This window comes from Triturus cristatus, chromosome 1_2 (assembly GCF_964204655.1).
Source record: "Triturus cristatus chromosome 1_2, aTriCri1.1, whole genome shotgun sequence".
NCBI classification, from domain to species: Eukaryota; Metazoa; Chordata; class Amphibia; order Caudata; family Salamandridae; genus Triturus; species Triturus cristatus.
Genome location: NC_140580.1, coordinates 914208901 through 914234483, shown reverse-complemented (window position 1 = coordinate 914234483; position 25583 = coordinate 914208901). Strand labels below are relative to the sequence as shown.

Sequence of the window (25583 nt, the reverse complement as noted above, 5' to 3'; positions counted from 1 at the left end):
CGCATCACTTTAAAATACATAACTTGTCTTTGACCTTTTGCCAAATCTTTCTCTTACTGAGGTAGACTCAGTCTTCCCTACACACACACGCACACACACACACATACCCATGCACCCCAGCCGCCCACCCCGCCAGTTTTCTATTTCGGTATCACTGTCCCTGAAAGTGTGAAGAAGGGTTGGCGCTAAAAGCGTTCACAGGATAAGGTGGCAGATTAAGCTTTACACTAACTGCACAGGGAGCGAGCTGAAGATTTGCACAAGCAGGACAGGATGGGAGATGAAGATTTACACTAGCAGGACAGGATGGGAGATGAAGATTTACACTAGCAGGACAGGATGTGAGCTGAAGGTTTACCCTGAGCACATGATGGGAGCTGAAGGTTTACACTAACAGGGCAGGATGGGAGCTGAAGATTTACACTAGCAGGACAGGATGTGAGCTGAAGGTTTACACTGAGCACAGGATGGGAGCTGAAGGTTTACACTAGCAGGACAGGATGGGAGCTGAAGGTTTACACTAACAGGGCAGGATGGGAGCTGAAGATTTACACTAGCAGGACAGGATGGGAGCTGAAGATTTACACTTGCAGGACAGGATGGGAGCTGAAGGTTTACACTAACAGGGCAGGATGGGAGCTGAAGGTTTACACTAGCACTACAGCATTCGAGCTGAGGGTTTTTCATTAAAAGAACGGTGCAGAAAATGAGGGTTTACACTATCAGGACAGGACAAAAAGTGGGGGTTTACACCAATAGGACAGGACAGAAGGAGAGGGTTTACACTAATCGGACAGGACAGAAGGTGAGGGTTTACACTAACCGGATAGGGTGAGAACTGAGGGCTAAAACCAGCAGGACTAGGTGGGAGCTGAGAGTTTATACCAACATGACTAAAATGTAAATTGATACTTGTATAGCGCACTACTCACCGGCAAGGGTCTCAAGGCGCTTGTACGAATACCGCTGTGGAACCCATCCTGGCTTTCCCTGTGAGGTGTCCACTCCTGGGCACCCCCAAGGTGGAGGCCAGGCATCCTTAGCGTTGTGGGGGCCGTTGTGGAGATTAAGCAAGCTATTGCCCAGAGTTGCAGAGTGGGACTCCATGATTGGAATAGGCACCGAGGCGAGAATTATCAGGTCCGTGGAATTTTTGAGCCCAAGACCCGCCGAGGCAGGGAATTGAACCCTGGTCCCGGGCTAGACCTCTGCATCAGGGTCTGCCGCTCAAATCATTGAGCCACACTTCTCCATGACTGACACTGAAGATTTACACTAACAGGATGGGGTGGGAGCTGAGGGTTTAGATGGACGTAGTAATCTTCGGCAAAGGCACCCCACTCCGGGACTCCACCTGGTGGCCTTCCTACTCAAACCACTTCCTGCAACCCACGAAAGAAAAGAACCTCGGAATAGTGATCAATAACCAACTCACCATGACTGGCCCCATGAATGCAGTCTCCATCGCCTGCTTCCACATACACAAGATGCTCCCCATTAACTTAGAACTGTCATCCAAATCCCCATCAACCTGGACTACGGCAACAAACTCTATGCTAGAATCAACGCTCAACTGACCAGAAGACTCCAGACCATTCAAAACGTAGCCACCAGGCTCACCCTCAACTTTCAGCCCCCTCACATCACTCCTCACCTCAAAGAGCTCCACTGGCTCCCAATCCACAAACAAGCATTCTTCAGACGCCTTACCCACTCATACAAAGCCTTACATAAGATTGGCCCCACGTGCCACCTCAGTGGCAGAAACTTCCACAAACCTACCAGCCACCCCCTCTTATCCGGACTCCCAACTCGTACACATCCACCACATACACAGGACCAGATCCAATGGTTGTGCCCTCTCTTACTTCGCTTTTAAAGCCTGGAATGGCCTGCACATCAGAGCCGCCGCCTCGCTTCAAGAAATAAAAGATCTGGCTCGCCACCTGACCCTGGCTCCTCCCTTACAGCTCCTGCTTCAGCACCAGGATACCCTCCCAGGTGAAGGGTGCGCGATAGAAATACGCATAGCATAACATAACAGAAGCTGAAGGTTTACACTAACGGGACAGCGTGATATGGCAGTGTGCACACTAACAGGACAGAAACTGTGGATTTACTTAAGGGGACAGACCAGAAGCTAAGAGTTTACACAAGCAGGATAGCCCAGAAGCTTACGATTGCAATGAAAGGACAGGATAGAATCTGAGGGTTTACAATAACAGGGAAGGGAGAGCTGTGGGTCTACACGTTTAGGAAATTACAGTTTACACTAAAAGGACGGGCCACAGGTGGAGCATTCAGACTAACAGGTCAGGGTGGCACCTGGCATTACACTAACAAAATTAGGGTGGAGCTGAGGGCTTCGACTACTAGGGCTGGGCAGAAGCTAGAGCGTTATACTGCAGGGCTGGAAACAGATGTATGCACTAGGGGGAGAGAGGCTGAAGAGAGGCAGTCTCAGGAATGAAGAGATGGGGAGCCTAAAGTGTGCACCAGAGGTGTCATTGGTACACCTGGGAAGGCCAGATCCACTCCAGATTTTTTAGATAACCACTGAATCTGTATTTCTTTGTATGTCATTGTATCTTAAGTGGTTATTCAGGAGTGATTGTTGACAAGCTTGCTTGGACGTGCCCCTTCTCGGCCAATGCTGCGTACTTGGAGTTTAGCGGACAAGATACTCTGTCGCTAACGTGGCGGGTGGGATATTCACCTCGTTTTTGCGGAACATAATGCACTCCAAACTCAAGATAAGGCCTACAACGCCTTTGTAGGTCTGGCCTGAGCTGACTTTAGCTGAGTTGCCACCTTCAGGTATCCCCAAAAAACTAATTATAAAAATACACATATATGCATCCCCACATGGGGGGGGGGGGGTTCAATCAGCACTCTTCATCCATTGGTCCCTTCAGCTGTTGTTCACATGTTGCGTTTGCACCGTGCACAGCAGGGGGCAGTGGCTCAAACCACGTGATCCATTGGCTGAAGTCCGTATGAGTGACATCATTTTACCTGATAAGATGAGGAAATTCCGCCGAAAATGAGGGCACTCAAGTGTTAGGGCCGGGATGCATTTGCTGCTGGGCCTTTTATTTTTTAATATGAGTCCCAATTTTTGTTGCATATGTATGAGGAGAAAATAAGCAAATAATACCATTGCACGCTTGACATTTGCAGACTCATTGGCTTTGCCTGTGCTTCTTGCTGTAGTCTCCACCCGCTTCCCCTGAATGTATTTAAAGTTCCCATTGTGCTCGGAGACATATCCGTCCTTTACGCATTCTTAATGATGCTGGTCCTGTGAAAGTCCCGCCTTCGCGACCACCACCCTCCCCCCACCTGCCTCCCCTCGCTGCCAGCCGCTTCCGACCTGAGGTTCGGGCGTTCATTGGACATTTCTCACCAGTAAGTGTCTCTGCTAAAAAGACCATCTCTCTTCCGCGCCTCCCCCACCCCTTCCCTTCCCCTTCCGTCCTCCCCTGCATCCTAATGAGGTAATTAGCGGGCTCGGAGGAGCTGTCACTGCTCAAACTGTCCTGAACTCCGGGAGGGGAGACAGGGGGCGGCGGAAGCTCATTACCAGAGCACGGAGGTGTCAGCTTCCCACGGGCGCAGCTGCCAGCATGCCCGGCGGGCGCAGCGGGGATGGCATGTGGCAGCCTGCCCCTGGCACCGAGTGGGGCGTCGGAGCGCAATAGCGTTGCTCCTAGCACAGACCAGGCTTAGCGCAGATGAGACGTGGCGGCCGTGTGCCCCTGGTACCGGCTGGCTCGTGCCAGCGTTGCAGAGATGGCACGCGGCAGCCGGGCCCTGAGATGGCCTTGTGCTGGCTGGGACTGCAGAAATGTAGCCCTTGTATTGATTGGGCACGAAGGAAATGGGCGCGACAGCTGTGCCCCTGGTTTAGACTCAGATAATTAACAATCAAGTCACAAGCGCCTTCCCAGGTCAGTGGATGGTGAAGAGGGCACCGGAGGCATTTCAAGATGCAGCTGCCAGAGAGTGAGTGCCCCTTGGTAGCTCTTTTGCTCTCAGCAACCTGTCACCTCTCGGCCCTCAAGTTAGACTATTTTGATGGTCTCTTACCCCCCCCACCCCCGCCTACTGTTCCTTGTTGCCCCACACGAGCAGTGACCAGGATGCACTGAAAAACACAGTGTTTGGATAATAAAGTGGCACCCTGGTAAAATAACCCAAGGCATAGTCAGCAAAGGTGTGCGTGACGGAGAGGCAACCATGGATGGACCTCTTGGCCAAGAGGCAGGAAAACAACTAAGCCTGAACACAGGAAGCACTGGAACTACTGTGAGGGGCAGGCTGCCCGAGGAAGAACCCGAAGGAGCGTGTGACTGAGAGAGGTTCCTGGTTCTGACCTCTCTACAGGACTAGAGGCCTCCAGAACTGGCTTGGCCTGTTAGCGGACCCTGAGGAAAAACGGATACCCCTTTGTAGACAGGACATTTTCCCTGGCTGGCATGAAAAAGCCCAATTCCTAAAGTTTTTTGCACAGCCAGGTTTTGACCACTCCCCCTGGCACTGAGGGTGTTCCTTGCAGACAGGCAGGCACTGCCTGGCTTGGCAGTTCGAGCTGGACTGTTCCCGTGAGGCACAGGGTCAAGACTGATTTGCATATGGCCAGGTCTAAACTGGGGTGGCATGGTGAGCAAAAGAATGATGGATTTAACCCATATCTCTTCACTGTGGGTGAATGTTTTGTCCATCAATTGTGTGTCTTTTGCTTTCTAGCCAGGCCAGAGTGCTTTGTCCCTACTGTCGGTGAACTGGCACCACACAGGTGTAAATCCCGGGAGGTAGTTGTTACGCCTAGGCAGATCCGTAGGGTCTGTCTGAAAGTGACAGCAGGAGCTCAGAATTTGCCATCTAGGGAATCTGGTTGCTGTCCTACCTCTCAATTAAAGTATTTTTATAATTTCAGGTATCCCTTCGATTGACGGGGGACCTTTTGTGGGCTTGCTCTCTGGCAAACTTGGAGACGTTGGTTTGCGTAAATATATTTACATTCACAGCTAAACCACACATTAGAAATCAACTAATTTTAAGGGACCGGAAGTTCTTGCAGAGTCTCAGGGGGGTGAGAGGTGACGTACACAGGTTGGCCATCTAGTGGACAACTAGAGTGTTGCAGTCAAACGCCCGGTCTCAGCTATTTATTGTATGCCTCTTACCCCACAGACAGTAATAATAACACATCCTGGTAAAGATGGCCTGCATTGATTTTACTCAGTAGAGGCCCAAGTACCTCACATCTCACAGGAAGGGTAGTGAGGATGTTGTAACCCAAAATACACATCAGACTACCACCAACTGGGCAATATAATGATCTGAGAAAGGTTACTCTTTCGCGGACCGAACGGGGTCACATATGGTGTCTTTTCATTCATCTGAAGTCTAGGTTTTTTCTGAAGAGCATTTGAGTTTGCTTCCACGTGGTCTCCAGGCTGTCTGCTGTGGTTATACTTGTATAAAATGACATAAGAATCTGTAGGTCTGACAAGACAAGCCATTACATTAGGTTTTAAAAATAAACACGTATGGACTGCGAGATCAAGCATGCTCAGTGTGTAGATGCATGATCTGCCAAGCGCGAAATATAATGAAGCGCGCACTTAGGACTCGGCCCCCCGGGCACCCGGCTACGCCCCTCTCCCTTGGTGGTTCTCGTTCCTTGGAGGTAAAACGCGATGGCAGCAAGAAGTACTTCCGGGTCAGCAGAGCGACGTGACGTCACATCCGTCCGGAGCCGGCGCCTCGGGGGATTGGGAGGGCGTGGGCCTATTTAGGGGAACTTGCCCTTGCCCTCGCCCTCTCTTTCCGACCGCGCCGGCCCCGGTATGCAGGGGTCTCCTGTAATCTCGTCGTGGTCGGGCCGTCGAGTATGCGTCGTTGGAGGATCGGTGCTTGTGGCGCTTGAGGGACGGCAGCTGTGGGAGAGCATGGCTGCGGGTCCAGAAGTGGGTGAGCGGATGAGTTCCATGGCGGCCTTGTTTGCCGTAGAAGTGGCCGGGAGTGCGGCGCGGCTTGGAAGAGAGGATTGTGCCATAGGTGTGGTGGAGCTATGAGGTAAAGGGAAGGGAGCCTCTTTGTTTGTTGTAGAAGCGGCCGGGGGCGCGGCCGTAGATGGGCGCAATAGAATTAAAAAACGCGCGGGAATGGAGTGGCTGTTTGTCACCGTTACCCGCGGTCCATCGCTAATTACGGTATCCCAGCGGCGGAAGGGATTGGGCATCAGTTTCTTAAATAGGCCCGTGTCTTCGCTCTCTTGCCTGTGGTTACCTGTATTTCTGACGATGAGGGGTGTTCTTGGTTCCCCTCGGTCGAAAGTTAAGTATTGTTGTGGTGATCAGGTCATGAATGTGGCCTCTGGGTAGCGCAGCATAAAAGGGGATTTTCTACAGGTGGGGGGGCAGCAGCAGATAGTTGCGCGGAGGGAAGTGGTCACGGACCTATGATTTAGGATATGGAACGTGTCGGTGGTGTCGGCGCTCACTGTGCTTGCATGGGAGAATCGCATTTTTAGGCCATCGTAATTTGAGAGCATGCGATCAGAAAATTCACTGGGTCTCCGGGTTGCGGGATGGCCGTGCGCGTCAGCTGCTCGACCTGTCGCCATTCAAAAGGAGACTCGTACCCCCCAGGATGGCTCCCGGCCCTGCCCCCAACCAAACCCACAAAGCAATGCTTGACGACCAGAGCTGTGGGTTAAAAAGGCCATGTTTATTACAAATTCATCACACAAACATGACAATATATAATTCATACACTTTAATACGATATGGATTTATCAAATTCAATCGTTAATTCAAATTTATATTAAAGTTGCCCCTATCTTCATGCTCCATCCGCAAGTCGGGCCGAACTCAATTTATTTACACGAAGAACGTTGTCTATTGCTCCAGCACTAAGGGGCCTTCTGGCTCGCGTCCCCCTACCAACTGAGAACCACGCAAGGCGCAACCCACCTGCGTCCTTGAGGGGTGAGCCCCTGTCATCTGGTCTAGGTCCGCCACTTGAGGGGCCCACCCCTCCACCACCTGGCTGCCCCTCTGGGCTCGTAGGGAATAACCAGGGGCGGAAGCCCCATGCCCTATTTTTAAACTGGCGCCCTTGCCCCCAGCCGGTGTCCCATTCTCTCTGGGGTAAGCTTACCGTCTCTCCACCTCAGTGCTGGCTTAAGAAGTATGCAGGAGGACTCCCCTTAACAATGTAAAGGCAATTTATGTGGCCTCTTTACCGCCGCTCAGAATACTCCGAATCCAACACCTCCCCAAGCTCTATCCTTAGGGACGGGTGGGTGGGAGATTACAGGAGACCCCTGCATACCGGGGCCGGCGCGGTCGGAAAGAGAGGGCGAGGGCAAGGGCAAGTTCCCCTAAATAGGCCCACGCCCTCCCAATCCCCCGAGGCGCCGGCTCCGGACGGAAGTGACGTCACGTCGCTCTGCTGACCCGGAAGTACTTCTTGCTGCCATCGCGTTTTACCTCCAAGGAACGAGAACCACCAAGGGAGAGGGGCGTAGCCGGGTGCCCGGGGGGCCGAGTCCTAAGTGTGCGCTTCATTATATTTCGCGCTTGGCATAGGACTCGTACCCCCCAGGATGGCTCCCGGCCCTGCCCCCAACCAAACCCACAAAGCAATGCTTGACGACCAGAGCTGTGGGTTAAAAAGGCCATGTTTATTACAAATTCATCACACAAACATGACAATATATAATTCATACACTTTAATACGATATGGATTTATCAAATTCAATCGTTAATTCAAATTTATATTAAAGTTGCCCCTATCTTCATGCTCCATCCGCAAGTTGGGCCGAACTCAATTTATTTACACGAAGAACGTTGTCTATTGCTCCAGCACTAAGGGGCCTTCTGGCTCGCGTCCCCCTACCAACTGAGAACCACGCAAGGCGCAACCCACCTGCGTCCTTGAGGGGTGAGCCCCTGTCATCTGGTCTAGGTCCGCCACTTGAGGGGCCCACCCCTCCACCACCTGGCTGCCCCTCTGGGCTCGTAGGGAATAACCAGGGGCGGAAGCCCCATGCCCTATTTTTAAACTGGCGCCCTTGCTCCCAGCCGGTGTCCCATTCTCTCTGGGGTAAGCTTACCGTCTCTCCACCTCAGTGCTGGCTTAAGAAGTATGCAGGAGGACTCCCCTTAACAATGTAAAGGCAATTTATGTGGCCTCTTTACCGCCACAAGGGGGACCAGGGCAGACCGCCCTTCGCCCTCCCCCCCAAAAAAAGTTCCCTTGTGTCCCTTCCTGGTTCCAGTTGTTTAAGTGGGGTTCCTGAAGGGTTCCTGTGTGTCACACTCAGGGCAGTTCAGTTGTGTGGGTGAGATACATGAAGGTTCACTCGGTGCTCCTCCCTGGTGCCTGTTTTGTGGGTGAGATGCATGAAGGTTCCCTCTGTGCCAGCTGTATCTGAATGTTCAATAAGGCTGCTCCCTGGTGCCCGTGGTGTGGGTATGATACCTGAAGGTTGCCTGTGTGACCCTCCCTTGTGCTCCTTGTATGCATGAGATACTTTAAAGTTCCATGTGTGCGCCTATCTGGTGCCATTGTGCGGGTGTGATACCTGAAGATTCCCGGTGTGGTCCTCCCTGCTGCTCCTTGGTCGGGTGTGATACCTGAAGATTCCCAGTGTGGTCCTCCCTGCTGCTCCTTGTGCGGGTGTGATACCTGAAGATTCCCGGTGTGGTCCTCCCTGCTGCTCCTTGGTCGGGTGTGATACCTGAAGATTCCCGGTGTAGTCATCCCTGCTGCTCCTTGGTCGGGTGTGATATCTGAAGATTCCCGGTGTGGTCCTCCCTGCTGCTCCTTGTTCGGGGTGATACCTGAAGATTCCCGGTGTGGTCCTCCCTGCTGCTCCTTGTTCGGGTGTGATTCCTGAAGATTCCCGGTGTGGTCCTCCCTGCTGCTCCTTGTTCGGGTGTGATACCTGAAGATGCCCGGTGTGGTCCTCCCTGCTGCTCCTTGGTCTGGTGTGATATCTGAAGATTCCCGGTGTGGTCCTCCCTGCTGCTCCTTGTTCGGGTGTGATACCTGAAGATTCCCGGTGTGGTCCTCCCTGCTGCTCCTTGTTCGGGTGTGATTCCTGAAGATTCCCGGTGTGGTCCTCCCTGCTGCTCCTTGTTCGGGTGTGATACCTGAAGATTCCCAGTGTGGTCCTCCCTGCTGCTCCTTGTTCGGGTGTGATACCTGAAGATGCCCAGTGTGGTCCTCCCTGCTGCTCCTTGTTCGGGTGTGATACCTGAAGATTCCCGGTGTGGTCCTCCCTGCTGCTGCTTGTTCGGATGGGATACCAGAAGATTCCCGGTGTGGTCCTCCCTGCGGCTCCTTGTTCGGGTGTGATACCTGAAGATTCCCGGTGTGGTCCTCCCTGCAGGTCCCTGTGTGGGTGTGATACCTGAAGATGCCCGGTCTGGTCCTCCCTGCTGCTCCTTGTTCCGGTGCGATACCTGAAGATGCCCGGCGTGGTCCTCCCTGCTGCTCCTTGTTCGGTGTGATACCTGAAGATTCCCGGTGTGGTCCTCCCTGCTGCTCCTTGTTCGGGTGCTAAACCTGAAGATTCCTGGTGTGGTCCTCCCTGCTGCTCCTTGTTCTGTGTGATACCTGAAGATTCCCGGTGTGGTCCTCCCTGCTGCTCCTTGTTCCGGTGTGATACCTGAAGATTCCCGGTGTGGTCCGCCCTGCTGCTCCTTGTTCGGGTGCTATACCTGAAGATTCCCGGTGTGGTCCTCCCTGCTGCTCCTTGTTCGGGTGTGATACCTGAAGATTCCTGGTGGTGTCCTCCCTGCTGCTCCTTGTTCGGGTGTGATACCTGAAGATGTCCAGTGTGGTCGTCCCTGCTGCTCCTTGTTCGGGTGTGATACCTGAAGATGCCCGGCGTGGTCCTCCCTGCTGCTCCTTGTTCGGTGTGATACCTGAAGATTCCCGGTGTGGTCCTCCCTGCTGCTCCTTGTTCGGGTGCTAAACCTGAAGATTCCTGGTGTGGTCCTCCCTGCTGCTCCTTGTTCTGTGTGATACCTGAAGATTCCCGGTGTGGTCCTCCCTGCTGCTCCTTGTTCCGGTGTGATACCTGAAGATTCCCGGTGTGGTCCGCCCTGCTGCCCCTTGTTCGGGTGCTATACCTGAAGATTCCCGGTGTGGTCCTCCCTGCTGCTCCTTGTTCTGTGTGATACCTGAAGATTCCCGGTGTGGTCCTCCCTGCTGCTCCTTGTTCGGGTGTGATACCTGAAGATTCCTGGTGGTGTCCTCCCTGCTGCTCCTTGTTCGGGTGTGATACCTGAAGATGTCCAGTGTGGTCGTCCCTGCTGCTCCTTGTTTTTGATACCTGGAGGTTCTGTTCCCTGGTGCCCACTGTATGTGTGTTATCTCAACATTTCCTGTGTGTCTGTGTGTGATACCTGGAGGTTCTCTGTGTGCTCTCCCTGGGTAAAATACCTGAATGTTCCCTGTGTGCTTCTTCCCGGGGCATGCAGTGCTGATGCGTGATCTGAAGGTTCCATGCTTACTGCTCCCTGGTGCCTGTTGTATGTGTGTGATAGCTTAACATTTCTTGTGTGCTCACCCATGGTGCCCGTGTCTGGGTGTTGATACCTGGAGGCTCACTGTGTGCCCCTTACTGGGTCTTGCAGTGTTGATGTGTTTCCTGGTTCCAGCTGTGCCTAAAAGTTCCATGTATTGTAGTGTTTGTATATCGTTACTGCCCCTATATGGGGCACTGAAGCACTTATCCACACATATAGCAAGCTACCCCATGTAGGGTGTGTGGTTGGAAGGGTGTTTTTGTTTTGAACCATATGGGATGTGTTTTCATGTTGTGTGCGATGACCACCAAGTTGCAGTTATTGTGTCATGGGGCGCAGCACCCGGAAAATGTAGTGGGTATGGGTATGTGAGATACAGTCAAGTACATTATAAATATAATAAGGATTGACCAGCTTAGCCACCGGTACAGTGGGATGCTTTGTTCCCGTCAACCAGAAAGAGGAGGTAATCAGAGAACGACCAGTAATCAATATAGCTGCACATGCCTGGCAGAGACGCTGTTGAATGATTTAAAGTCCTCCTGGTGCCCACTGCGTGATGTGTTATCTGAAGGTCCCCTTTGTGTGTTCCTTTGGTACCCCCTAAGTATTGTGTGTGCACCATCCTGACCGCTGTTCCCTCTCTCTTCTCTCTCTCACTCACTCACTCTCTCGCTCACTCTCTTTCCCCCTCCCTCTCCACACTCTTTTCCCCGCCACCCCCTTATGCTGAGAATGGCATTCTTCGTCCTCTGCGTGTCCTCTGAGCATCACATCAATATATTGATACACCTGATTAAAAACAATCTGATAATCGTTGCAAATTAATCCCATAAACCACTTAAAATGCAGAATATTTGCATAATGCATGGTAGCACAACAGCTGAGCACAGCTGAGACGGGCTCAGGAAAACAAAGTCGCAGTGGGCTTTAGGAGCAGATGCACTCTCTCTGCGGGTAAATCCAGGGGTGAGTACTGTGCCATGGAAGGCTATCGGCATCAAGTCGGCTTCAGGGAGGATACAGCTAGAGATGGCGCGCTTTCATGGGAAACAGGTAACCAGCTGCGAGTCAGACATGTGTAGTGGAAGCAGCCTCAGGGGATAAAGGTAGGAGGAAACAAGGGGTTTGGAGCAACCTTGGGTGAAACAACTGCTTTCGGGGAGTGTGAGCCAGCTAGAGGAGAAGTTTCTGACCAGGAAAATGGTGCAGGCAAAAAATCTGACCGGAAAACAGAGAGGAAAAGATACCGGAGAAAGCTGGGCCATGGAAAACAGCCACTGTAGAAAGGTCTGCAGGGGGAAACGGCTAGAAGGAAAGATACAGGAGAAACATACGCTCTAAAACAACTCTGGGAAAGATCTGCACAAGACATAAATGTAATGCAGCAGAAATATCTACGGGGAAAGATCTGACAATGAAACACATCGAGGGGAAAAGATACAGGAGAAAGACATGCTTTGGAAAACAGCAACAGGAGAAACAACTGCAGAAGAAACAGCTGCTGCAGAAAGGTTTGCACAGAAAACAGATAGAGGGGAAAAGATACAGGAGAAAGACAAGCTCTGGAAAACAGCTACATGAGAAACACCTGGTAAGAAACAGCTGCAGGGGAAAGGTCTGCACAGGAAACAGCTAGATGGGAAAGATATAGGAGAAACACGTGCTGGGAAACAACTACAGGAGAAAGATCTGCACAGGAAACAGCTAGAGGGGAAAATGCTGGAGAAAGATATGCCCTGGAAACAGATGCTGGGAAAGCAGCTACAGGAAAAAGACAGGCATAGAAAACAGCTACAGGGGAAAAGATGGATACTGGAAAACGGTATGCCCAACTATCCAGGAAAAAAAGCCACTGGGTTAACAGTTAAAGGAGAAAGATCAGACCAGGAAATCGCTAAAGGGGAAAAGGTACAGGAAAAAGCTATAACCAGATGTACAGGAAATAGCCACATAGGTAACAACTACAGGAGAAAGACCAGCATAGGAAAAAATCACAGGGAAAAGACATGGGAACAGGACGTGCCCAGATATCCAGGAAATAGCCGCAGGTGTAACAGCTACAGGAGAAAGATCTGCACAGGAAACAGCTGCAGGGAAACAGTTGCAACATAAAGACATGTACAGGAAACAGTCATAGGAGAAAAACCTCCAAAGGAAACAGATGCTGGGGATAACCCATTGATAAAAATACCTGCATTGGAATCAGATAGAAATAGCTATAACAGAAAAATGTGTATAGCAACCAAACCAGTTACAAGGAAACAGCTACATGAGAAATATGTGTCCAAGAAACAGCTACAGGAGAAGGCGATGTTTAGGAATCAGATTGTATATAAATACCAACAGAGGAATGGTTGCAGAAGAGACCGACGCGCCTCTGTTTGAACACACTCACGGTCAACATCCACAGATGAAACTGCCGTGAGAAAAACATCTGCACTGACAACCGCTGCTGAAGAGGCAGCTATAGGGAATTAGCTATAGGGAAAATAGGCTTGAGATCCAATAACATCAGGGCAAGCAGCAGGAAAGGAAAACTCTTCTGTGGAGTCATCAAGGGGAGGACAAGCCACGGAGAATCCAGCTACTAGGTCACCGGCAGCAGACCACATTTTTAGGGGAAGTGGATGAAAGGAAATTGAGATGAGCAACTGCACTGGAAACATCAGCTGGGGAAACAGTTGCGGAGAATTCTGCTTGGGGGGGAAACAACTGCAGTGACTACAGACAAAGGGGAAACACCTGAAGGGAACAAACTTCCACTGAAAGCAACTTAAGGGTGTAGATGAATGGCACAAACCTGCTGGACATGAAAACAGCTTTGCAAGAAGTTCTTGGAGAAGAAACAGTTCCACCGAGGGTACAACCCCAGGACATATCTGCAAAAGAATCAGATGCAGGTGGTATAGTCCAGTGGAAACTGCATCTGTTGATACCAGCTGAGAATGAAAAGATGCTCAGAGAACAGCTTTGTGTGGAATAGCTACAGCTGGAACAGCTACATGGGAAGCAGTTGCAGGAAAACGTCTGAGGGATACAGCTGAAAGGGCACTAAATCTAGTGGAACACATCTCAAGGCAAAAAAGCAGCTTGAGAAATAGCTGGTAAGAAAGGCTATATTTTAGAAGTTGCAATTAAACTGCTACTTGTTAAAACAGCTGCTCTGGAAACAGATTCATGTGAATAAGCTGCAAAGGAAACAGCCACATGGAAAATCAGCTATAGCTGACATAATCTCCATGGCTGTATGTAAAATAGCAGTACAAGAAACATCTGCAGGGTAAACAGGTGTACAGACATCAGCCCTAAAGGAACCACTGACAGGGTAAACAGCCACCAGAGAAACAGCAGTTCAGACAAAAGCTGGTTAAAAAGAGCTTTATGAAAAACAGCTGAATGAGAGACAAGGTAGGGCAATTATCTACAAAGAAATGTACTACAGAGGAATTTGCCTCAAGATAAACATCTCTAATGAAAACAGTTTCAGGGGAAACTGTTTAATGGGACGAAATTCAAGGAAAAGAGTAACACGGGAAACAGCGATAGAGAAAACTGTGAAAGTGGAAACAAACTTGGGGAACACCTGTACATAAAACAGTGCTGGGGAAACAGCTACATTGAAAACAGTTACAAGGAATAAAATGACACAGAAAATAGCAATGCCGAAAAAAGACTCAAATGGAACTGCACACCATACATTGCCATTCTAAACAGCTGATTTAGAAACAGTTACAAGGAAAAGAGAGACATTGGAAACGGCAATAAAGGAAACAGTGCAAGAAAAATAAAACTAGGGAAACAAAAGCACAGAAAACAGTGCCACAGAAATAGCAGCAGTGGAAACAGTTACATGAAAAAGAGTATCACAGAAAATCGCAACAGAAAAAACAGATTCAGGGGGAACAACTTCAAACAAAATAGTGTTATAAGAAGCAGCTGCAGTGAAAACAGCTAAAAGAAAAAGATAAAGAAAACAGATATAGAAAACTGTGAAGGGAACAGACTTTTGGGAACAACTGCACATGTTAATATCATGGGAAAAAGGAAACAGCTGCAGGTGACAAGAGTCATAAGTAGCCTCTCTTAGGGGCGATCCAGCTTTGGAAGGGTTTAAAGGAAGCACGCACATTGGGTCCATGGTAGTGATGCTTCAGAAAGCATGCCATCTAAAATGACTCTAAATATAAGAGCTTCGGCTTCTGGTGGTGAGGAGTGGGGGAGGGTTAGGGATGGATAGCAGATAATGACAGATTTCATTGCAAAGTCTGTTCCATCCTGAGAAAATCTGGTGCCAGACATGAGCTGAAAAGCACCTCTGTCTGAAGCCTTTTCTCTCCTAAACTTATCTGCTTAGCAAGGCTAGATTAGCTACACTCAGAGCTGTGCGCGCCCCTTGACAGCGTATTAGCCCGGTCCTGGGGAGGGATCTTTTGGCCCAGGGGGAGGGTCGGATTTATAAAAGCTGGACAGCAGTGGATGGATACAGAGGACGGCGTCGCAGGAGGGTGGGGTGGACCGTGCTGGGTCATCCGCTTGGGTCTGCCATGTGCAGTGTGTTGGATCGGTTCCGGCCAGGGCCGCTTTACATGTGAGTACTTTCTGTAGCTGGTTCGCTTGCCTTGGGGAGGCTGCTTGGCATTGGGAAGGATTGGCCATGTAAAGGTAGGGCTAATGGGCTCTGTTACTGAAGATGATGTGAGTGTATGACCTGCCTGATAGTGGTCTCGCCGTGTGCCGTGTGTTGGATGGGCACATTTCAGAGGGGTTCTCTACGAATTGAGGTGCCCAGTGGCAGTCATGCCATGTACAGTATGCCGGATTGTGTCTTCTTAATAGTCTTTACATGTACCATGCTGCTCGCTGATAGGCTGCTATGAGCAGCATGTTACATGTGTATTGTCAGAGGGTTGCTGCATGCGAGTACATCCTTCAACATGGTGCATGCCAAATGGAGTTATGAGCCTGTAAAGGCAGTGTCGCATGGTCAAAGCGTGGTATATACTTGTGTACTACACATCCTTGTTGCATTAAATACTTATGGCAAGCAATACTTTTTTGATTTTGTACACATCATACGCTTATTCTTGACTTTAACACAATACTTTTTAGTGAAATCCAAAAACATGGTTAGTGACACAGTTTATGTACATTTAGGACACATGTATCTACACATTGTGTGTGATTCTTTAACCATACTCTGTGGTCTACATGAAGTTTTCCAGTTCATTCATTTTTTATAACCAAGTTACTGGGTGACGCACCTGTATTCTTTTTTTTTTTGTGTCCTCATTTGCAGCAGGCAGTTGATTCTCAAAGGAGGTGCTTCTAAGACCGCAAAACCCACTACCTAAGCACTTCAACCTGAACGTGACCTTATTCAACATTAGCTGTTCGAAAAGACCCTCTTTTTGTTCATTTCTTAATGCCTTTTTTTTTTACATAGTTTTCTATAGCACAAACTCGAAGGTATCAGGTATCAGAGCGCTTTTACATGAGCACCCGTTGCGTTACATGAGGACAGGTTCATTTTTGTTAGGCACGGGGAGATTAAGTGATCTGCCCAGAATCACAGGATGTTGCACGTCCTTGCAGAGACTCCAACCCGGCTCCCCAGATTTGAGGTTGACCGCCCTAGCCGTTAGGCCACATCCTCTCCCCTGCCTTGGTCTTAATCATTGGACACATTACCAATAGGTTTCATCAGCCCTCCACTACTGTCCCGATCTTCCCCCCCAGGTCTCTAATAGTTTCCACATGTCTTTCCTCATTGTAGGACAGTTACAGTCAAGCTTCCTAACCCTCCAAGCCAATAATGCCCACTCAGGAAAGCCAGGAGGGCTAGGAGATATCTATTTCAAGCAGATCTCCCTTCTTGCCAGCAAAATAAGCACAAATAGAAGTAAACTTTGTCTGTTGGGCAGCTTAATAAAAGCCCCATTGCCTTCTAAGATGCTGAAAATCATAAGTGACAGTCTTACCTCTATCTCGCTACCTAACATCTCGGATAAAGCCTGACCCCCCTTCTTGCCAGAAGAGCGGAATGGAGGGGCACTGCATATGTACATCATCCCCCTATCTCAACACCACATTGAGGCAGGACTTCACATCTCGATTACCCAAGCTCGACAACTGCTTCAGAGTCCTATAGGCTCTAAGCAATGTAAACAGATGTTTTTTTCTTGAGAGATGCAGATTTTACTGATTCACGCATAGTAGGCATAGATACTTGCCAAACGTGTGTTAACTTCAACGTAGGCAGGTCCCTCTTCCAAAACGTCTCTGGCAAAGTGAAGGCTCCGTCCCTGGCTTATACTAACATCCAGTACCTCCTCCTCACCACTTTCTTTATGGGGTGTTCCCTTGTAGTTGTTCTTCTCACTCATTCCCCAAACCTCTTGATGTAATTCTTGTAGCCAGCTGGTCAGTTGAAAGTACTTGAACCGAGATAGCCTGTCTCCTGTGTCCCGAGATATATCTTACCAAGATATCATGAGGCCTTCTTCATCGATCTGTCCCCAAGCATTGAGCTCTACCGCTTGTTGCGGCCTTGCTAAGCCTGCTGTCTTGCTGGCAGTCCCGGGTTCCTGGCAAATCCCAGATAGGAGCTAGTTCAATGAAGTAAGGCATCCCCAAGACCCGCCTGATCTGCCCCCAAAGCCTGCAAGAGGCACTTGGATACTTCAACCTGACCTGTTTAAAACATTTAGGATTTCCTACCTTATATAAGAAGCACCTGTGCCCGTATGGCAGATCTACCGGCATGGCATGGAAGATGGGGCTTAACTGCAGGTAATCCCCTCCCCTTAACAGAAATCTGATGTTTTTCACCTGGAAGGCCCCACCATAAAACTGAAAATCTGGGCCAGCAATCCCGCCATCAATCAGTCTTCTAAGAAGCTTTATCAAGGCCATTCTAACTCCCTCTGAGGGCCAAATAAAACTGCTTATCTCTCCCTGCAATTTCTTAAACCAGTCCCTTCTGAATGTTAACGGAATCGCGTTGAAAAATGAAGGTACATTTTAGCAATATTGACATCTTTCTGGTTTTGATTCTCCCAAAGATGGTAAGCGGGCGACACATCCATGACCATAGCAGCTTTCTGGTGTCCTTCAAGACGTTGTTAAAGTTCACTTGGGCCATCCTGTCTATGTCTTGTACAGCTTCAACCCCAAAATATTGCTTCTAAAAGTCAGACACAAATGGTCGATAAGAAATGAAAGTGTACCAGTTACCAAAAAAAAGCTGCACAATGTTGATACATAAAAAAAAGTGTAACTTTGATGGTCTGTGTATACAGTCTCCTTGTCGAAATTATGACGTAGTTGTTTTCCGATCTTATTTCATACTTGGGGGTGTGCCAGGTTTGCCAAATGCTGGACTTGTACTGGAAGTTCTAAAGGTATTTGCTCTGTTTGGCATCTTGCTGTACGCACGGTGTTGTTAGTAGGCTGCCATTAGAATTGTGGCACTGATGCTCATGATGCTTGGTGTTTGGGAACAGAGGATGATGGAACATCCCACCCTGCATGATCTGCTGGGGGACCGACTATCTGTAATTCTCTGTATCAATCAGAAGGTTGAACACATCAGAGAGACTTGGCCTGTCTGTACTGATGGGCCCCCAAACGCACTCCTGGACCTGTGCCGGGCAGGCAGTCTGGGGCCAGGGCTCTCCACGCTAGAGCCTGGAATAACCCAGGTGTAAGAGTGGACTAACAGCGTGTCTGTGCCTGTGGCGGTAGACTAGTAAGTCACATTGGTTCTGTCCTGAGACGCTGCCGAGTTCATCAGAATTAATCTCTTGTGTCAGACTGGTGTCCTGCAACGAAAAATGCAGAATCCGTTTGTGTTAGGATATACTGTGGCGAGCTCAGCGATTTTACAAGTGAACGTGCAAAATCCACTGATGTGACCAGATAATTTACAGATTCGTTCAACTCACGTTAACATTATTGTATGCCCGTTTTTTTAATACAATGTTATTATAGTTGATGATAATTATTTTCGACTGTGTTAAAAAGGCATTTGGCAGAGTGGAGGGGGTCCTGGGAGGATCCCTTGACACTGTTGCAGAGAGATCAGAATGCGAGTGTGGCCCGAGGTCAGACAATCCAGCATGTCGGTGAGGGGTGCATTTTCTTCTACTTTCTTGGGTTCATCGTCCGGTTTCACCCAATAGGAGGAGAACTGACCTAAAGGGACATCTGTAGGGTTCTCGAAAGGTTCCGTCCTCGGAAAGGAAGATAGAGCAGAGGCCGTGTAAGGAGTACTCTCCAAGGTGAAAATGAATATTTGTGTAGTGTGTAGAAGCTATGTTATGTTATGTCACTAGCATTTGCAAATCACACTTTGACCACTTGATTGACCAGTCCTGATTTTGGAAACCACATAGCTGCAATCAATACAAAATAATATTGCGGCAGCATGTATAGTGTAATAGACCATGGTTTCTAATAACATATCTTATAGGTACAATAGAACACTGGAGCATGGTAAAGGAAGAAAGTAGGACATATCATGTTACTAAAAACCATGATTCTTGCTGCAGACCCTTCATCAGGACTAGAAACTTGACTGATGTGTTCATACAAGCTCGAGAGGCCTAGAAAGACAGTCTGTGAATTTGGTAGCAATTCAGCCCTTAATATATTAAAAAAAGAGAAAATTAGACAAACTCTCTAAGGTGTGGAGCGTGGACTGATCAAATACTGAGGGCTATAGAGGGCAGGAAAGCAAAAAACAAATGTTAGAGTAACTTGCTAAAATATGAAGGGTACCAATAAAAGAAGAAAGAGGAAGAAGGATGATGTGCATCTACCAGTGTTCATTATGCTGAAAGCCATCCATTCATTAGGTTGGTGTTCCTCTGCCCTGGTTTGATGTTACACTGCCCAAGCAAAGCTATTCGATTCTGTTCACGACAGTGTGGGGGCAAATCCTCAGTAAGAGTGGGAGGGTGTGGTGCAGTGTTGAAATATCACAACAGCGCTTTATTGTGTTAATGCCCTTGTACGGCAAAAACCTCAACCATAGGTGTTATGTCTGAGCAATTGGGCCATCATGACAGGAGAAAATAAATATAGAGGTGCTGGGTCACTGGTAAATCCAGCTAGGACACTTTGTGGTTCAAGCTGTCAATTAATGTCAACTCTCATTTTCAGAGACATAGGGAACGAATCTTCCTGGTAACGTGTCCCATTCTTTTTCTCTCTTCTGGTCCATCTTTTCATTTTTTCCTACACATTAAGGGTCTTCTAGTAGTGTAAATCACTATAAAAATCGATAACCAAAAAGACAGGCAAAATTATTATGTGTGTAAGTAATATGAGACAGAATAGTCAATACCCCAAGAGAATTGGTGTTGAAGAAAGACTAATGAGCCAGGCTGTAATACATTAGAAAAACATTTAGGTATACCCAGGGAGCTGTTTGTCATCATTGGGGCTCACAAGTTCAATGTCCCCAATTTCTTAATCCAAACAACTTCACTCATCGTCAATTTATCATCACAGTCTCCACCCTGTGAGGCCTAAAGATTTTTTTTACCTTTTATACATGCAGGACTGATTTCAAACTGTGTGAATTTTAAGTTGTAATTTGGTCTTTTCTCTGGCCTTGCTTTAGGGCAACAAGTGGCTGTACTTATTATGCAACTGGCAGCCACAGCATGTTCCTGTGGTTTGTTGCCCTGAATAAGGACCCATAGAAAGGACCCGAAACACATGTGGACATTGCAGCAGTGTTGCACTGCTTCCTACTCCTACCAGCTGTCTCCGTGGCCCTCTTGGGGTGATAAAGTATGCTGAATGATTTATTATACTAAATCTACAAGGGCAAATCTTATTTTGAGTTTCTTGGCCAGTGTGATTTCCAAAATTGGAAATAGGCAATCCGCTAACGCTGTGTTAAATGAAGCACTATGAGCTCAATACTGCTGTCGACTTTGGCAAGTTATTTTTATTTCTTCTTGCAATCTTCATCGGCTCATGGGAATTGATCATCTATCTGTAGAGCATTTTTTAGGTTTGGCTTGAAGTGTCTCTCCCCATTATCTTTCAGTCTCCAGTGGCAGCATCCTAGCTGAAAATAAGCCTCATTTTTCTAAAAACACTGTATGTAGACCTACATGATACAAGAGACCACCACATTTGACCCTCCTGTGTTATTTCTCCCCACAGTCGTGATAGCGACCTGTCCTCCATCCTCTCGAACCTGCACCAGAGCCACCAGCTCGTTATGCCCGACACCCAGAGCCGGGGAGATCTGAAGAGGACCAGCGTGGATGTGGGCTTTGGAGCGGCAGGTAGCGTTTTTACAGCAGAATTCATGTACTTTGGTGCACTGTACAGAACAAATGAGCAGTGGAGCCGCAGCATTTCCAAGCATGGCTGGTGCTTCCACGAATGACTGTGGTGCTATGGATGCTTGGCGTGCTGTCAGTGATGCCCTGTTCTGCCACAGAAGACTGGTCCTGCCACATGTGACTGTGGTGCTGTTACATACCACAGTGGTACAGTCACAGGTCTCAGGGTTTCAACCACAAATGTCATTAGAGCAGCCTGCTGCTAGAAGATGGGGTGTCTATTGCAGCTTAAAAGCTAGATATTATAGCGGGGGTATTCTGTTGCTTGAGACTGTATGCTCTTCTCCCATCATGCTTTGGGAGCTGACTCAGGAACTGATGCTTAGCACATTCCAAGGGTTCCATCTTAGAGAGGATTCCCCCAAGGAGTGAATTGGTAGAATTATTTGAGTTGGGAGTTGACCAGGTTGATGTGCTGGTCGGGCACCCTTGCATCGTTTTGTCACCCGCACAGCCCTTTTCCATATGGCACACTTAAATCAACATTCTTGAGACACATTCTGTGAATGCTTAGTAGTTAAGTGTTTCAGCCAATCTAATAGGCCGAATCATTGGAACTGCGAACACGTAATTAAATTGTAAATTATTTTGCCCTGTGTCTGGGGCAGTTACAAAAAATCCAAAATGTTGGGTATTTTATTGTAGAAAAAGGAATTCCTGTGCGATTCTGCCTGAGGACATAAGCATTTCAGCGACACCACGCAGCCAACACATAAATATAACTACAACTTTATACACACACTATATTGGGCAGTTTAAACCCCTATGCCCCTAAATCTACCAGATTCTGTTATTTACCCAGAGAACGAAGGGATTTTGTTAAAGTAGGTGAGAGTTTGACTTTTGTTAGAGTGAATGGTAAAGAGTTCAAATGTCTAGGTCTTTTTTCTTGGGGTACGGTATCTTTTTCTCCTGGCATTCATACTTTCCTCTCCTTTCTGCCCACTGGAGCTAATCAGATCTCCAGAGTACCAATATTGTAATTGACCTCTTTGGCAGTGAGCACCCTTAGAAACCTGGAGACACAAAGACCACCCCCTTGTGCTTTTGATATATGATTGGACGGTATGTTGAACCATTACCAATGGGAGGGAGGGTGTCCATTTTGAATCATACATCGCAAATTCTCCAGCTCACATTCCTCTGGACCGTGCTATTGGTCACCAGCACCCAACATATTCTGTCTTGTCCAATGAGAGGTTTGGGATTCTGCAAGAGGGTGGAATTATCCAACAAGGTTCTTGAAAGACTAGCCTCGGAGTACACCTTGTAGTGCAAGAGTAGAAGTAAGGCAGAAGGACAGAGCCTTTGCAAATTGCCAGGTCCAATATTGGTACCAGAAATCATTTTCCCTTGTTCTGAGACAATAAAGCTAACCTGTGACTGAGGCTATCTCCCAGTAGATAGTTTTCGCGATTTAGGTATTTTTTCACCATTACTTAAATATTATATATGCTTGTTCTTGGGTCAGTCAGTAGTTTTGTTTCAAGCGCAATGTACATATGTGCTGTGTGTGTGTTCAAGTGCTTTGTTAAAGACTGCGCACCCCGGGTGTTACTGTGTTGCTGGTGCAGTGGTGCAGGCGTGTAGTCCCAGTTGCCTCCTCGCCCAGCATTACCAGAGAATGTGAAAGAGGCGACTTGGAAAGAGCCCTCTGAGTTTTATCAGGTCATTCATTGTACAGCCTGGACTAGTGAAGGTCGAACAGTTTGTACCGGACATGAAGTATGTTTGAACGCGGGGGTTTGTCCGGGTTAGTGTAAAGAGAGGGGTGAGAAAGTTGTGGAGTAAACTTTTTGCAAAAATGGGTTGTCAAGATCATGCAAGGAAAGGCTTGTGTGAAGTGAGGTTTGAAAAGGGTGTGAGAAGCTGGTTAATGTGAAGGCAGGGTTGACAGGGTGTGTGGTGAAGTGCCAGGGTGTAGTGAGGGTTGAAGAGAGGGTGAGGAGCAAGGTTAGGGTAAAGTCTGTGTTGAGCAAGAGGTATGGGTGTAAGATTAGGGTGAAGTGATGGTTGAAGGTTTGGGTCGAGTGAGTCTTGAGGTGGATGCGAGCAGTAAAGTTGGGGAAGTGAGGGTTGAACAGGGTGTGTGGGGTAAGGTTAAGGAAAGTGAGAGTTGGCAAGGTTCTTGGGGTATGGTTAGGGTAAAGTGAAGGTTGAACAGGGTGTGGGGGTAGAGTTAGAGGAAGTGAAGATTGGGGTGGATGTGTGGGATAATGCTAGGACGAAATGAGGGTTGAACAGGGTGTGTGGGGGATGTTAGGGGGAGGGAGGGTTGACAAGGTGCGTGGGTTACGGTTATGGTAAAGTGAGAATTGAACAGGGAGTGTGTGTGGGGTAAGGTTAGGGTAAAGTGAAGGTTGACAGTTAGTATGGGGAAAGGTTAGGGGGAAGTGAGGGTTGACAGGTGTGAGGGTAAGGTTAGGGTGAAGTGTGGGTTGACAGTGTGTGTAGGTTAATGTTGGGGTAAAGCGATGGTTGACAGGGTGTGCGGGAAAAGGTTAGGGGGTAAGAGGGTTGACAAGGTGTGTGGGGAAAGGTTAGGGTGAACTGAGGGTTGATGGGTGTGTGGGGTAAAGCGTAGGTTGACAGGGTTTGTGGGGAAAGGTTGGAAGTGAGGGTTGACAGGGTGTGTGGGGGGTAAGATTAGGGGACGTGATGGTTGACAGGATGTGTGGGGTAAGGTAGGTGTAAAGCGAAGGTTGACAGTGTATGTAGGGAAAGGATAGGGGACATGAGGGTTGACAGGGTGTTTGGGGATAAGATTAGGGTAAAGCGAAGGTTAATAAGGTGTGTGGGGTAAGGCTGGGGAAGGTGAGGGTTGACAGGGTGTTTGGGGTAAGGTTAGGGTGGAGTGAGGGGTGACAGTGCCTGTGGGGTAAGAGCGTGTCTGTACAGTATGCGCCTTCCTTGAATCTCCGTATAAATTCAATAAATTGCAGAGAAAACAATATATTTCGCCGCCGCCGCCTGGGCGCCCTGTGAGTTTATAGCTGCGGAGGGGGAGGGCGCGCTGACAGGCGGGCAGGAGGCGGGAGAGGCGGCCCTGATAAAATCTAATTGCCGTATTGATCGCCTCGGAGCCGGTGTTAGCCGATGATTGAGGTATTCCTGTGGGTGAGATGCGAGCCCCCTCCCCCTCCGGCCTCCACACATAACAGATCTCTTCATCACCGCGGCCCCTGCTCGGGGCCCTTATTGCAATCGGCCAGCCTGAGGGATGCGCCTGGGCGCCTCCGTGCCCCCCTCGTCCTCCGCCTGGACATGCAGGACGGCTCCCTGGCCAGGGATTCGTGAGCCCTCTTCCGTATTCTCTCCTCACTCTTACCCTCCCATCCCTCTCCCATTCCTCGCCTACAAACCTTTCTACGTTGCACCTTCTCTCCTGTCCTAACCCCTTCCTTCCTTCCTCCCTCTAACCACTTGCCCTCTCTCACTCTCTTTTCACTCCTCTCCCCGGACGGTGCCTCTCATTATTTCACTCTCCTTCCTCATTCTCGCCCATTCCTCTCTCCCGCATCTCCCGGTCCTTTTCCTCTTTTCTCCTGCCTTTTCTTTCTCTCTCACCCTTTGCCTTCTCCCATTCGCCTCACTCCTCCATCCACTGCCCTCCCCTGTCGCTTCACTCTTCTCTCAGGCTCCTTCCTCATCCTCACCCATGCCTCTTCCCCTCTCCTCTCTCTTCTCTCCTGCCATACTGCCTCCCTTCACCCATCTGTCTTCCTCCTCAGCCAAACCTCTCTCCCATCTGCTGCTGTCTCCCCATCTGCCCTCTCAAGGTCTTCTCTCACCTACCATCTTCACGTACCCCTCTCGCCCACCGTTCCTACTGCCCGCTCCTGGACCGCCCCTGTCCTTGCCGCTTATTCTACCTTATGCAGGTGAATGGCACACACAGGGGACACGTAGATAGCCTAGGAGGGGACATTAAATCTGTGCAGCCTGTGGACAAGCCATGTGTGTCTGTCTGGGTGTCCAGGCCCGAGGGAGTACCCAGTGCCCATGAGGCAGGACACGATGGGTGTGCAGGTCAAGGAAGTTCATCGCTGGGCATGCTGTCTGTCCTAGAGCAGACGCCATATCCAGGCCTAGCCAGGGACGGTATAGTACCAGAATATGACGGACAAAATGCCATCCTGCCAATATATTTAGAATGTAAGCATATATGGGTAAGCATATGCAGGGACACTGAAATTACGCAATTCTGCGGCTGTGGCGTTTTTCCACATACTTGTGGATTTGCCATGAAATCTGCAACATAGTTCACAGATAATAAAAAAAATTGTAGCTGAAACTGATCAGAAGTTGCTAAAGAAAAGGAGCGACGCGTGTTTCTGCGCAGTGAAAGGTCTTTTGCAAAGATTGACTGGTCCTAATGAGCCGAAATCTCTCCAAAGCTGTGTTAACTTAGGCAAAAATGTCAAAAATAATGAAATAATGCTAATTGTAAAATATGCTGCATTACGCCCCATAATTTGCCTTTTCTTGTCAAATAGTTTAGTCAACCCTGCTGCGTAATTCGGGCCTCTCCTGCGTAATTCCACTGGCCCTGAGTATAGGTTCACTATTCCTCTGCCACATATATGTATCTTGAGGCTATCTATGCCTGTAAGACTTGTGGCTGTGGAGTTAGTAACAGTATATCTACACTCCTTCATCTATG

At 48.8% G+C, this 25583-nt stretch overlaps 1 protein-coding gene across 6 annotated transcripts in view; it reads left to right on the top strand.

Moving 5' to 3' along the window:
- SAMD11 (sterile alpha motif domain containing 11) overlaps nucleotides 1-25583 on the top strand; it is a 250260-nt gene that overhangs the window by 135922 nt on the left and 88755 nt on the right. For all 6 annotated transcript variants that reach the window (XM_085609682.1, XM_085609681.1, XM_085609683.1 and 3 more), the window contains exon 5: nucleotides 20736-20860. In XM_085609682.1, the coding sequence (XP_085465808.1) occupies nucleotides 20736-20860 (125 nt within the window). The remainder of the gene's footprint in view (nucleotides 1-20735; nucleotides 20861-25583) is intronic.